Source organism: Syngnathus acus, chromosome 23, assembly GCF_901709675.1.
Source record: "Syngnathus acus chromosome 23, fSynAcu1.2, whole genome shotgun sequence".
Classification (NCBI taxonomy): Eukaryota; Metazoa; Chordata; class Actinopteri; order Syngnathiformes; family Syngnathidae; genus Syngnathus; species Syngnathus acus.
In genome coordinates, this window is record NC_051107.1 from 441,035 (window position 1) to 453,417 (window position 12,383).

General features: G+C 43.7%; 2 protein-coding genes across 7 annotated transcripts in view; one reads left to right on the top strand and one right to left on the bottom strand.

The window, feature by feature from the left end:
- LOC119117090 (T cell receptor alpha chain MC.7.G5-like) overlaps positions 1 to 2,170 on the top strand; it is an 89,872-nt gene extending 87,702 nt beyond the window's left edge. The window contains exons 8-9 of one of the 4 annotated variants that reach the window (XR_005096415.1): positions 1,114 to 1,308; positions 2,108 to 2,170. Coding sequence is in view for 2 of the 4 variants with exons in the window: in XM_037243095.1 (XP_037098990.1) it covers positions 1,114 to 1,229 (116 nt within the window). In the remaining 2 variants the exon portion in view is untranslated. Of the gene's footprint in view, positions 1 to 1,113; positions 1,320 to 1,458; positions 1,793 to 2,107 lie in introns of those variants that run through there. The other 3 variants (XM_037243095.1, XR_005096416.1, XM_037243093.1) reach the window with 3 other exon arrangements.
- The window catches only part of LOC119117091 (T cell receptor alpha chain MC.7.G5-like), an 88,080-nt gene extending 78,122 nt beyond the window's left edge, over positions 1 to 9,958 (bottom strand). For all 3 annotated transcript variants that reach the window (XM_037243096.1, XM_037243098.1, XM_037243097.1), the window contains exons 1-2: positions 9,825 to 9,958; positions 9,461 to 9,764 (exon numbers count right to left, since the gene is read on the bottom strand). In XM_037243096.1, coding sequence (XP_037098991.1) covers positions 9,461 to 9,764; positions 9,825 to 9,891 — 371 coding nt within the window. In that variant the 5' untranslated portion in view covers positions 9,892 to 9,958. The remainder of the gene's footprint in view (positions 1 to 9,460; positions 9,765 to 9,824) is intronic.
- Positions 9,959 to 12,383: the final 2,425 nt, after the last annotated feature.

Consider the following 12,383-nt stretch of genomic DNA (forward strand, 5'->3'; position numbering starts at 1 on the left):
ACCACCAGTAAATGGTGTACTGACCATGGCATTACTGTCCTCGATTGGCCTCCCAATTCCCCTGACCTAAACCTCATAGAGAATTTGTGGGGTATTGTGAAGAAGAAGCTGAAAGACACCAGACCCAACAATGCAAATGAGCTAAAGGCCGCTGTTGAAGCATCCTGGTCATCCTTAACACCTCAGCAATGCCACAGGCTGATTGCCTCCATGCCACGCCGCATTGATGCAGTAATCCGTGCAAAAGGATTCCCAACCAAGTACATTAATGGACATTTTCAAATGTTTGATTTTGTTTTGCTGTTATAAATCTTTTTGTTTACTTGGTCTGAGGAAATATTCTAATTTTTTGAGATAGGATTTTTGAGTTTTCTTAAGCTGTGAGCCATAATCAGCAATATTAGAATAATAAAAGGCTTGCAATATTTCAGTTGGTTTGTAATGAATCCAGAATGCATGACATTTTTGTTTTTTTAATTGCATTACAGAAAATAAAGAACTTTATCACAATATTCAAATTTTCTGAGACAGTCCTGTAGACTCCCAGAAATTACAAAAACGGGTAGAACGGGTATTTGTAGAAGAAACAGAAGAACGTTTGCTAACTGTTAGCTTGTTTGAGCATTGTGTTAGCTTGTTTGCTCAATGTACTGCACTTTGTATGCAGCAATGGTTGTGTTTAGTTGATGACTCTGCTGAATGAAAGAATGTGCTCGGTTTTATTTTAGGGAAGGAATTTAAGCCATCCTTCTACAAAATGGAGGCGCGCAATCTGAGTGCATGTCTTGCCACCGGCTTCAGCCTACACAAGGCCACGGCGAAGGCGGGAAAAGGATACATGTTCGAGGAGTCTCATCCCGTGCGAATATCGGACGATTCGCTGTATAACCAGTTGGCGCTGCTATCCCATAACGACACGTGCGAGGAAGGTGAGGAGCTGGGATAAGGCCTCTTGTAAACGTAATGGAGTCACCACGTCATGTCACTTTCCGTTTTGCCCTCACAGGTGACAGCGGACCAGGGCGATGCCCGGATGCGTTGGGTCCAGGTTGGTATTGAACATGCGAGACGCGTAGACTGTCGAGCCAAGTAAAATGTGCATTGTGTTGGCAGACAAGACGGTGAATCTCCTCTCCCTCGCTGTCCTCGCCCTACGCCTTGTCTTCGTCAAGACGCTCGCCATCAACGGTGTCATGACACTGCGTCTGTGCTTTGGCGCGCTGGAGTAGCCATGCCACCAGCTTCCTCCTGTTTGAAGGTGTTGCTTTTCTACATAAGCTATAAAATGTGTCATAAAATCAACAATAAATCAATCAAATAAATGTGTAGAAAAGACTGCAGCTATATTGTTGTATTGATGACAAAAAGAAAGCCATCAAGACTTGGGCTATCAAACTAACAAACTTTCAATGTGAGTGTGTGTGGGGTGGGGTGGGGGGGGGGCGTGTCGTTCCACAGGAAGCGGTCGCCATGGCACCTGCATCACAGATGACAGCAGCTATGGTTTCTGTCTCAAAAGCGTACTGGGACAGGATGTTTGTTGTGGGGAGGAAATGGAGGTCTGGTTCTTTTGGTTTTACTGTTGTTTAAGATTGTTGTTGATTTGTGTTTGAGTGGAAATACTTTACCAACTGGAGTATTTCAATGACATGAAGCTCTCACAAGGGGCTATAGTATAAAAGAGAAAGATCAACTTACAATAAATATCTTTATTAATAACATTGTTTTTTAGTCTGTAACACAGGGGTGGGCAATCTTTTTGACTTGCGGGCCGAATTGGGTTCTACATTTTGACCGGGGGGCCGAACCAGGAGCAGATGGATGTAGTATTTGTGTGAAGTAATAGAAATGACATGTAAAGGTCATTGCATAAAAGGTTGTTACTTTTAGTAGGTAGTAAAGCATGGATATTCAAAAAAAGCTTTTTGAAAACAAATGCATTCATTAACAGCATTAAAAAAATATTTCACCAAAAAACTACTATCACTGATTCTCATTAAATACGACACTGTTATTATGAATAATAGTTTCCATCACTTCAGCGCCTGCAGGTCAGATTTATGAAATATGTATAACTAATGAGGCGAAATCACATCAAACGGCAAACATTCTGACCAAATATATCATCTTGAAGAATCAGTGAAAGAATACATCGAAATAAAGTAATAAAGAAAATCATATTGTTGGTCTCCCTTTTTTGCTAGTGAATCATGGTCTGGAGTAAAATCTGTTGTGGTAATTCTTAGGATAGAGCCGAGGTGTCCGTTCGTTAACCTAGATCTGTGACGGGCTTTGTTGACGTTCATTTGGCTGAGCGTCTGTCACGGAACAGAGACAGGGCGACCAAGTGCAGCACGATCCTTTATTGAAAAAAGGGGGAAAGGGGAAGTGGAACGCTGGACTTGCGGTCTGGCAGGCGTGGCTGAGCAGCAGAGAACAGCGCGTAGTCGTAGTCAGAGGCAGGCAGGTTGTCGAGGCAGGCGGCGATCAGAAGCGTGGTCAAAGGACGAGCAAGTAGTCGGGGCAGGCGGCGATCAAAGTGTGGTCGGTCAGTTTACCGAAGCAGTTGGCAACAGAGATCGTTCAGGGGACAAAAAAGGCATTGGTGTCACGGGTAGTGTAAGTAGACGAACTGACCACCACTAGCAGAATACACAGAGATTAAGTAGGGGACCTAACGGGCTGTAGCAGGTGCTGGCAATTTCTTGATTGGGGCTTGGCTGGAAGTCAGGTGACGCAGGAACGTGACAGCGTCTGCTCTCACACGTAGGTCGAGCCAAATGGTCCACACTTTTTTTAAACACTCGGCACTCAGTGTCCACCTTTCTTTTCCTCGGGCCACTCATTTTAATGGAAGGATTCCAGGGGAAGGTTTGTGGGTGGCATTAGCGTAAAACTTTATCTGAAAGCTCAGCGCGCAAATTACGAGAATGCTGACTTCACAGCCCACACTCGAAATTTGGCACTGATGGAAATTGAGCGCGGAGTGCGCCGGGTCCGTACTACTTAGTACGTACACGCACTTGTGAGTGTGCACCGAGCTTTCTGACATGGCTTCCGGGAGTAAATGCGCGGGCGGGCGCTTCCCCATCTATTGGGGAAACATAGTAATTGCAGGGAAAATGACCCCAAGAATTTTTAATAATACAATTTATTCAGGTTTGGCGGGCCGGATTAAACGGCCCCGTGGGCCGGATGTGGCCCGCGGGCCGTACTTTGCCCATTTATGGACATTACCAATGCCTTTAGCATGTTTTTGTTTGTTACGTTCATCACCACTTTCCACCTGACCTTGAGGGGGGCAGAGTCAAGCGTAGCCTTGCTTGCTTTGTGATGTTGAATGAAATATGAAAAGATATATATTTAATGAATTTTCAATTTAATTACAAGTCTAGGTATGTGTCAATGTTAGCCAGCACGGAGCGACATCATCAGTAGTGTGTGCTGTATAAAAATTGTTAGATCCTTTTGATGATTATCATTCCGCAATACAAGCATTTATTGACTTAGCATTTCAGTATTGATGCGCAATTTCCCCAGAAATTGCTTGTAAGTGCAATTTCTCCTACTTTTACTGTGTAAATTCTGAACGATATTTATTTCAAAATTCAAAAAAAAGACAAAAACTTTATTGTAACTTTATTGTTTTTTCCCCTCCTATTTACACATAATTGAATCAAACGGTCCCAACTTCAACGTAATTACGTTCCATATTGTTCTTTACCGTTCAACATAATTCCATGTGATTCCATATCATGCAGTGTAATTCCATAATCCCAAAGCATTCCACATGCTTCCATAATATGTCATTCAGCATTTCTCCAGAAATTGCTCCATTTCAATAGCACAATGTACACTTTTTTTTCCTTTTGCTGTTTTGTACACTGTACACCAGGGGTGCGCAATACTCCAATTGTCAGAACCCTGTTTTTTCCAAAAGTAGCTCGCGAGCTGAAAAAGTTTGGGCACCCCTGCTGTACACTATAGACTACTTTTGCTCAGAAAAGAAAGCTGGGGTCAATTGACAGACAGCTGGCCAAGAAAATGCCTGACTTTTTTACTGCAACCTAGTGAATTTAAGTGGATATTGCTTTTGAGTGGAACCTCCAACAAAGTTGTATAGAGCTGTGTGCTTTTGTGTATCTTAAAGTGCTATGCCACCTAAAAAAAATAAGGTCAGAGGCAGTGGGCGTTGCCAATGAGGTTGGAGGTTTGTGTCACAGCGTGTGTTGCTGTGCGGATGCTGCCGTGGGCTTCAAGGTTGTCTTCGGTGGCGGAACCAGAGTGATTGTGGAAAGGAGTAAGATCTTGAGAGCTTGTATTTTTCACTACTACATTACCAGCATCATTACATGTTTACTTTCTTTCTGTGCTTGATTCCTCTTCTTGGGTCGTTCTATTGCTTGTTTTTGTGGCGTTGCACATCTTTCTTGAGTCATGGCAACACGTCAAGTAAATTTAGTTGGTCCAACATTGATGAGGTCACGTCCAGTCGACTTGGGTGCAAGTGGATAATGTTTGTTTATCTATATTTTCAAATTCATCATTTAATTTGAAGAACAAATGAGAGTCGTTTAAGAGTTTGGAGGTCTTGGGTGAGTGTGAAAATTAGGCCATACAATGTCATGACCTGATGAATTTTATATTTAGTGTGTGAGCCATTCTAGCTTTATTGGTGTTTTCGTTTGAGGGATCATGTGTGAGAAAACAGGAAATTATTTTTCCAAAGCAGAATCGGTGACAGTGGAGGCTTGTAATCAAATCTTTGACACCGTTTGTGTGTTTAAAATATATATTTTTGGAAATTCAAACGTTAACTTAAAAGAAAAATATCACAAATCGGACAAAGTGTGTATGAACGCAGTGTAATGATGCCCATGTGAGGTTCTCATCAGGTTCTTGTCCAAGCTTCTCACAAGGTTCTTGTAGAGGAAATAACTAATGTGTGACAGGAGTCAGAAAGTTACTTTTCGGAAGTGGGACCAAAATTACAGTGGAGGCCTGTAAGTGGAAAAAAAAAATTTTAAGACATTTTATTGTTTTGTTTGAATTAAAAGCAGAAACAAGAACTTTACAGTGGAGGCCTGTAAGTGGGAAAAACAAATTTTAAGACATTTTATTGTTTTGTTTGAATTAAAAGCAGAAACAGGAACTTTTCTTGTTTTCGTGTTTGTGTAAATGCATATTTGTTAAAATTTGAAAGTCATTGTATGATATGAAGATATTCGAAAGTCAATAGTGCATTATTTTTAAGTGACTTAAACGATAGACGTGTATCCAGTAGCTATAATCACAGGTCAACATATCTGTGATATTGTATTTATTGTACATGAATTTTATTTGTTGTGAGGACACAATAGTTCTTATCAGGTTCTTCTCAATGAAACAATTGCTGTGTGACAGGAAATCGGAGATTTCGTTTTTGGAATTGGAACTACTGTGAGAGTGGAGGCCTGTAAATTATGGTTTCACGCTACAAAATAAACTAAATTGTGGCTCACAATTGTAAACGTAGAAATTTATAATAGAAGCTCTGTGGGAGACCATGAGACATCTAGACTGCCAGAAAAAAAAATCGGGTAGAACGGATATTAGTAGAAGAAACAGAAGAACGTTTGCTAACTGTTAGCTTGCTTGCTCAATGTACTGCACTTTGTATGCAGCGATGGTTGTGTTTAGTTGATGACTCTGATGAAAGAATGTGCTCGGTTTTGTTTTAGGGAAGGAATTTAAGCCCTCCTTCTACAAAATGGAGTCGCGCAATCTGAGTGCATGTCTTGCCACCGGCTTCAGCCGACACAACGCCACGGCAAAGGCGGGAAAAGGATACATGTTCGAGCAGTCTCGTCCCGTGCTAATATCGGACGATTCGCTTTATAACCAGGTGGCGCTGCTATCCCATAACGACATGTGCGAGGAAGGTGAGGAGCTGGGATGAGGCCACTTATAAACATAATGGTGTCACCACATCATGTCACTTTCTGTTTTGCCGCCACAGGTGACAGCGGACCAGGGCGGTGCCCGGATGCGTTGGGTCCCGGTTGGTATTGAACATGTGAGCGGCGCAGTCTGTCGAGCTAAGTTTAATGTGCATTTTGTTGGCAGACAAGACGGTGAACCTCCTCTCCCTCATCGTCCTCGCCCTGCGCCTCGTCTTTGCCAAGATGCTCGCCATCAACGGTGTCATGACGCTGCGCCTGTGCTTTAGCGCACCCAAGTAGCAAGTGTCAAAACTCTCACCATCTTCTTATCCTCAGATGCCTTTGTTTGTATGTATTTGCTTGTGGTTGAACCTGAATGCCTTATCATCTAAGTCATAAATCGATAAAGGCATTCATGCGACAACAACTTCATATAAACGTCCTGTTTTCTATAGCAACCTGGAACAAACTATGGATAGATATCAGCGTGTGCCTGTATGAGCATGTGTTACATTAGCTTTGCTTTCGCGGCTCTTTCCACAGGAAGTGGCACCTGCGTCACAGATCAGAGGTTATGGTTGGTTTCTGTCTGCAAAGTCTGCTCGCACTGCATGCATGCAGGCAAAGAAATGAAGTGTGGGTAAAATAGGTCACAGCAACCACTGTCTATAAAGGCCTGGATATCCAATTATATAACCTCACTTTAAAGCTATGTAAAGTGAAAATAAAAGTTCCAGAGAAGGCAAGTGAGAACAGAATCTGTCGACATGCTGTGGTAGTCATTGCAGAAATTGGCCATGTAAATTAAGCAACTCACACTGGTTACTGTTTTAGCCTAGCCCTGAAAAATTGAAAAGGTGAACAACAGTTTAATGTGATCATTCCATCAACGACTACAACACAGTTCTCAATCTTTGACATCATTTCAGCAATTATCTACAAACATATATGTAATGTATTAAGAAACATTACACTTTACTGAGCATTTAAAATCTATCTTAATTTGCTTTGTTTTTTTGGATCTCATTTTGTCATGACTTCAAAAAGTCAGTTCGAAGAACTGGATCTTTTGCAACTGATAGAACACTGCGTGAAAAGAAGTAGATGAGAGGGTGGAGCAGCATAGTGGTTGTTTTGCGCATCCTCATGGCAGGAAGCGCATGATCACTTTGTGGTAAAACAAGGCAAAAACCAAGACTAATACACAGGTGCTTGTTCACCGCAGCATATGAGTTGACATGTTTTTCTAATGCAGCATCTTTATTTAACTAAGCATGAGCCACTGATTTATGCACCTGACGTCTGTGCAATTTCTGCCATTTATTCCATGATTTAGACTTCCTTTTGTTGTTAGCTTGGTTCTGCTCCAGGTCCCTATAACCCTGAACAAAATAAACACGATAGAAAATGAATAAATGGATGGATGTTTTCAATGGGGATGGTCAGCCATCTTAACATTCTGCCCATTGACCATGAGACGGATTAGAGCCAACCGAAAACCATTATATTCATTATAGTCATCATGCAACATTGGGGTCTTAAACTAGTAGATCATATAAAATCATAATAGCTTGTTGGATAGGTTGAAAAGTTGGGGAGGATGATATGGAACAGCCCTAAACTGGTTCAGATCTTACTTAGAGGAAAGAAGGTTATTTTGTTTGACAACCATTGCTGCATACAAAGTGCTATACAAGGAATAAAAATTAGACATAAAGAAAAATAAAATAAAGACGACTCGACCAATAAATTAATATCATGAAAACTTTAAACATTAGTTAAAGTCCCAATGATCGTCATTACACACACATCTGGGTGTGGTGAATTTGTCCTCTGCATTTAACCCATCCCCGTGTGATTTTGATCCATCCCCTCGGGGAGAGGGAGCAGTGAGCAGCAGCGGTGCCGCGCTCAGGAATCATTTGGTGATCTAACCCCCCAATTCCAACTCTTAATGCTGAGTGCCAAGCAGGGAGGCAATGGGTCCAATTTTTATAGTCTTTGGTATGACCCGGCTAGGGTTTGAACCCACAACCTTCCAGCCTCAGGGCGGACACTCTACCATTAGGCCACTGAGTTGACCGAGTAGACTGACAATACTGGGAGCTCAGACGGATGAGCTAGTTTAACAGGTTAACGGATGTGAAGCTTAATTAGTTGACTAGCTGTCGACTAATTAGGTTTCATGTCTGTTATGTTGTGTAGTCTTCTTAATAAAACAAAAATAAAACCGTACATTAAGTAAAGTACAGTACAAACATCATTGACGCTACATGCTAGCTTCATCTTTTAAATTGAGTTGAACAGGTTCTGTGTTGTCTTTTCAGTTATTTTGCTCTGCTGTACCCAGTTGGTGCTAGTTCTGGCCTCCAGGTTCCTGCTTTTTATTAAAGCCACAGTCTAGTAACATGAGAAACAATGAGCTAGCTTCCGGAACATGTAAAATGGACGTGTCCATCTATTCCAGGGGTGGCCAACCAGTCAGAGACTAAGAGCCACATTTTTTTACTGTGTACCGCAAAGAGCCACCCCCCCCCCCCCGAAGCGAAGCTAACACGCAGCATTTGACGTCCCATTTACACGCCCCCCCCCCCCCTCCGAAGCGAAGCGAACGTAAAAGAGCCGCATGAAACCCGGCAAAGAGCCGCATGCGGCTCGCGAGCCGCGGGTTGGCCACCGCTGAACCAGCTCAGTGGCCTAGTGGTAGAGTGTCCGCCCTGAGACTGGAAGGTTGTGGGTTCAAACCCTGGCCGGGTCATACCAAAGACTATAAAAATGGGAACCATTGCCACCCTGTTTGGCACTCAGCATTAAGGGTTGGAATTGGGGGGTTAGATCGCCAAATGATTCCCGAGCGGTGCTGCTCACTTCTCCCCCAGGGGGTGGATCAAAAATCACATGGGGGTGGGTTAAATGCAGAGGACAAATTTCACCACACCCAGATGTTTGTGTGACAATGATCATTGGGACTTTAGAACTGGTTTTCAGAGTCAACTTAATGGCCCAATATTCAGTACCACTGTGTCACCACACCACCATTCCTAACGTTTGCTCGATCTTAAATGTTGATGTACTATTTTAGCCAATTTTTTCATTTCATTGTAGTTTGGCGAGCTACATTTGCCAACTAGCTTGCCCAATACTGATGTCAGTGCAGTGTCAGCTTTCATTGGTCCACTCATTAACTTCTGAGGTTTGTAGCACCTGTCTCAAATCTTCTGGTATTGCTTGTATCCTCTTGCTCCAGTGATGAGTAAGAAATAAGGGGAGGAAATTGAGGTATTAGATGTGAAGGAATTTATATTACTGTACTACTATTAGATTACATTAAACTGAGGTACATTAAAATCTTCTTAGTTACAAAGTAAATTTTAAGGCCTGCTGGTTCACAATGAAAATATCCTCACGCTCCATGAGTTGTTAGCATGTTATCACGCTGAATTGTAGCTCTGCTACACTGTGACCCATTTACTGTAACTTGTGAAAAAAGGCGGGTGCAGGTGTTTTTGTACAGGCACGTCAGTGGATGTGTCAGCGTGGGCTGCAGGGCGCAGTAGAAGACTCCCGAGTCGCTGGGCTTCACATTGTCGATATGCAGAGGAGCTTGCGAGGTACTGGCGTTCACTCTACAGTGAAACCTCTTTTCGTACTTTTCCTCCGTCTTGCCATGACCGACCTTAAATTGGCTCAGGATGAACTCGGGCGCTGCGTTTGTTTCTTGTTTGTACCAGAAGATGTAGTCGTTGCTCGCTGAGCTGCCGTAGCTACATTCCAGCGTCACTGTTTCACCCTCCACTGTTTGCACGTCCGGTGTCGGCTGGTGCACCGTCTGGCCGTTGCTTCCTGTTAGAAGGCAATAAAGTCAGACCTCTGTTGAAAGCGGCAATGACCTGTTAACCTTACCGAGGCTCCAAGCGGCCATCAGCACACATACAAGCGCACGATTCATGTCTGCACTCCAAGTCTGCATGAGCACTGACTTGTAGCTGAGGAGGCAGGGCCTTCACTTCCTCTTGCAGTGACATCACACATGCACCTTGTCAATCGTGCTCTGCTGTGAGTAGAAGAAGAGTGACCCCCTGAGTCGCAGCAGTGTACTGTGGTCCTATTTAAACGGTCAAACGTAATCATTTGGTTGGAGTTTGGCTCAAGGTTTCTCATACTGTGCCTCAGGGGAAAGTACTAAAATTCATTTTTGTCCAAGTTGAACTGGAGACAAAATTTTTGCCATCCTTGTGTCACCATGGGTCATGAAGATGTACGTCTGTGTACCATCGGCATAACTGAAAGTTAACTCCATGTCTGTTGATAACATCATCAAGAAGGAGCATGTACAAGTTAAATAGCACTGGGCATAAGATTGAACCCTGCGCCACACCACGTGTTCTTATGGATCTTAGAGAAGCAGCTAGTATTGAAAATTAATTTGATTAGATTTGTTTATTTCGGCAAGTACAACATACCTATTACAGCTTCATTTCACATTTTGTTTTACATGACTTGTCGAAAAGGTGAGGGGCCAGACAAAGTACGGCTCAGAAGACTTCTTATGATAAATAAAATATATGGACCTAGTTTTCCCTCCCCCGAACACGGGTCACCGGGGCCCCCCTCTGGAGCCAGGCCTGGAGGTGGGGCTCGAAGGCGAGCGTCTGGTGGCCGGGCCTTCGCCCATGGGGCCCGGCCGGGCACAGCCTAAAAAGAAAATGTGGGTCCCCCTTCCCATGGGCTCACCACCTGTAGGAGGGGCCAAAGGGGTCGGGTGCAAAGTGAGCTGGAGCTGTGGCCGTAAGGTCGTCGGTGCCTGTCGTGGCGGCAATCCCCGAACCCGCTGGTGGACACCGGCGGTAAGGGATGCCGTCAAGCTGGAGAAGGAGCCTTATCGGGCCGTTTTGGGCCTGTAGGACTCTGGAGGCAGCCGACAGGTACTGGATGGCCAAGTGGAACGCAGCTTCGGCGGTTGCTGAGGCAAAAACCCGGGCATGGGAGGAGTTTGGCGAGGCCATGGAGAATGACTTCTGGACAGCTTCGAGGAAATTCTGGTCCACCATCCGTCGTCTCAGGAGGGGGAAGCAGTGCACCATCAACACTGTTTACAGTGGAGATGGCGTGCTGCTGACCTCGACTAGGGACGTCGTGAGTTGGTGGGGAGAATTTCATGGCTGCAACACCTGCAGTAGAAGTTGGGAAAGGGCATGTTTACCACTTCGTTACATCACCTTTCCTTTTAATAACACTCAATAAACGTTTTGGAAGAGAGGAGACTAATTCTCTTAGCTTCTCATGTGGAATTCTCTCCCATTCTTGCTTGATGAACCGCTTCAGTTGTTCAACAGTCCGGGGTCTTCCCTGTTGTATTTTACGCTTCATAATGCGCCACACATTTTCAATGGGAGACAAGTCTGGACTGCAAGCGGGCCAGGGGAGAACCTGGACTCTTCGAAGCCACGCTGTTGTAACACGTGCAGAATGTGGCTTGGCATTATCTTGCTGAAATAAGCAGCAGCGTCCATGAAAAAGACGTCGCTTGGATGGCAGCATATGTTGCTCCAAAGTCTCTATGTACTTTTCAGCATTTATGTTGCCTTCACAGAAATGTAAGTCACCCATGCCATGGGAACTAATGCACCCCCATACCATCACAGATGCTGGCTTTTGAACTTTGCGTTGATAACAGTCCGGATGGTCCGCTTCCTCTTTGGTCCGGAGGACACGACGTCTAGTGTTTCCAAAAACAATTTGAAAAGTGGACTCATCAGACCACAAAACACTTTTCCATTGGGCCTCAATCCATTTTACATGAGCCTTGACCTTTACACACTCATGTCGGTTTTTAAGGCAGTGCTGTCTGAGGGATCGAAGGTCACGGTCACTCAGTCTTGGTTTCCGGCCGTGGCGCTTACGTGCAGTGATTTCACCAGATTCTCTGAACCTTTTGATGATATTATGGACCGTAGATGTTAAAATCCCTAAATTCCTTGCAATTTTGCTTTGAGAAATGTTGTTCTTAAACTGTTCAACTATTTTGTCACGCAGTTGTGGACAAAGTGGTGAACCTCACCCCATCCTTGTGAATGACTGAGCATGTTTGGGGAGGCTCCTTTTATACCCAATCATGGTACCCACCTGTTCCCAATTAACCTGATCACATGTGGGATGTTCCAAATAGGTGTTTGATGAGCTTTTCTCAGCTTTCTCAGTATTTTTTGCCACCTTTCCCAACTTCTACTGGACGTGTTGCAGCCATGAAATTTTAGTTAATTATTATTTGGCAAAAAACAATTACGTTTATCAGTTTGAACATTAAATATGCTGTCTTTGTAGTCACTACAAAGTGACACTACAATGTAGTGTATTCAATTTAATATGGGTTGAGAAGGATTTTCAAATTGTTGTACTTTGTTTTTATTTACATTTTACACAATTTCCCAACTTCAACCGAATCCGGTGTCACGAATCGGA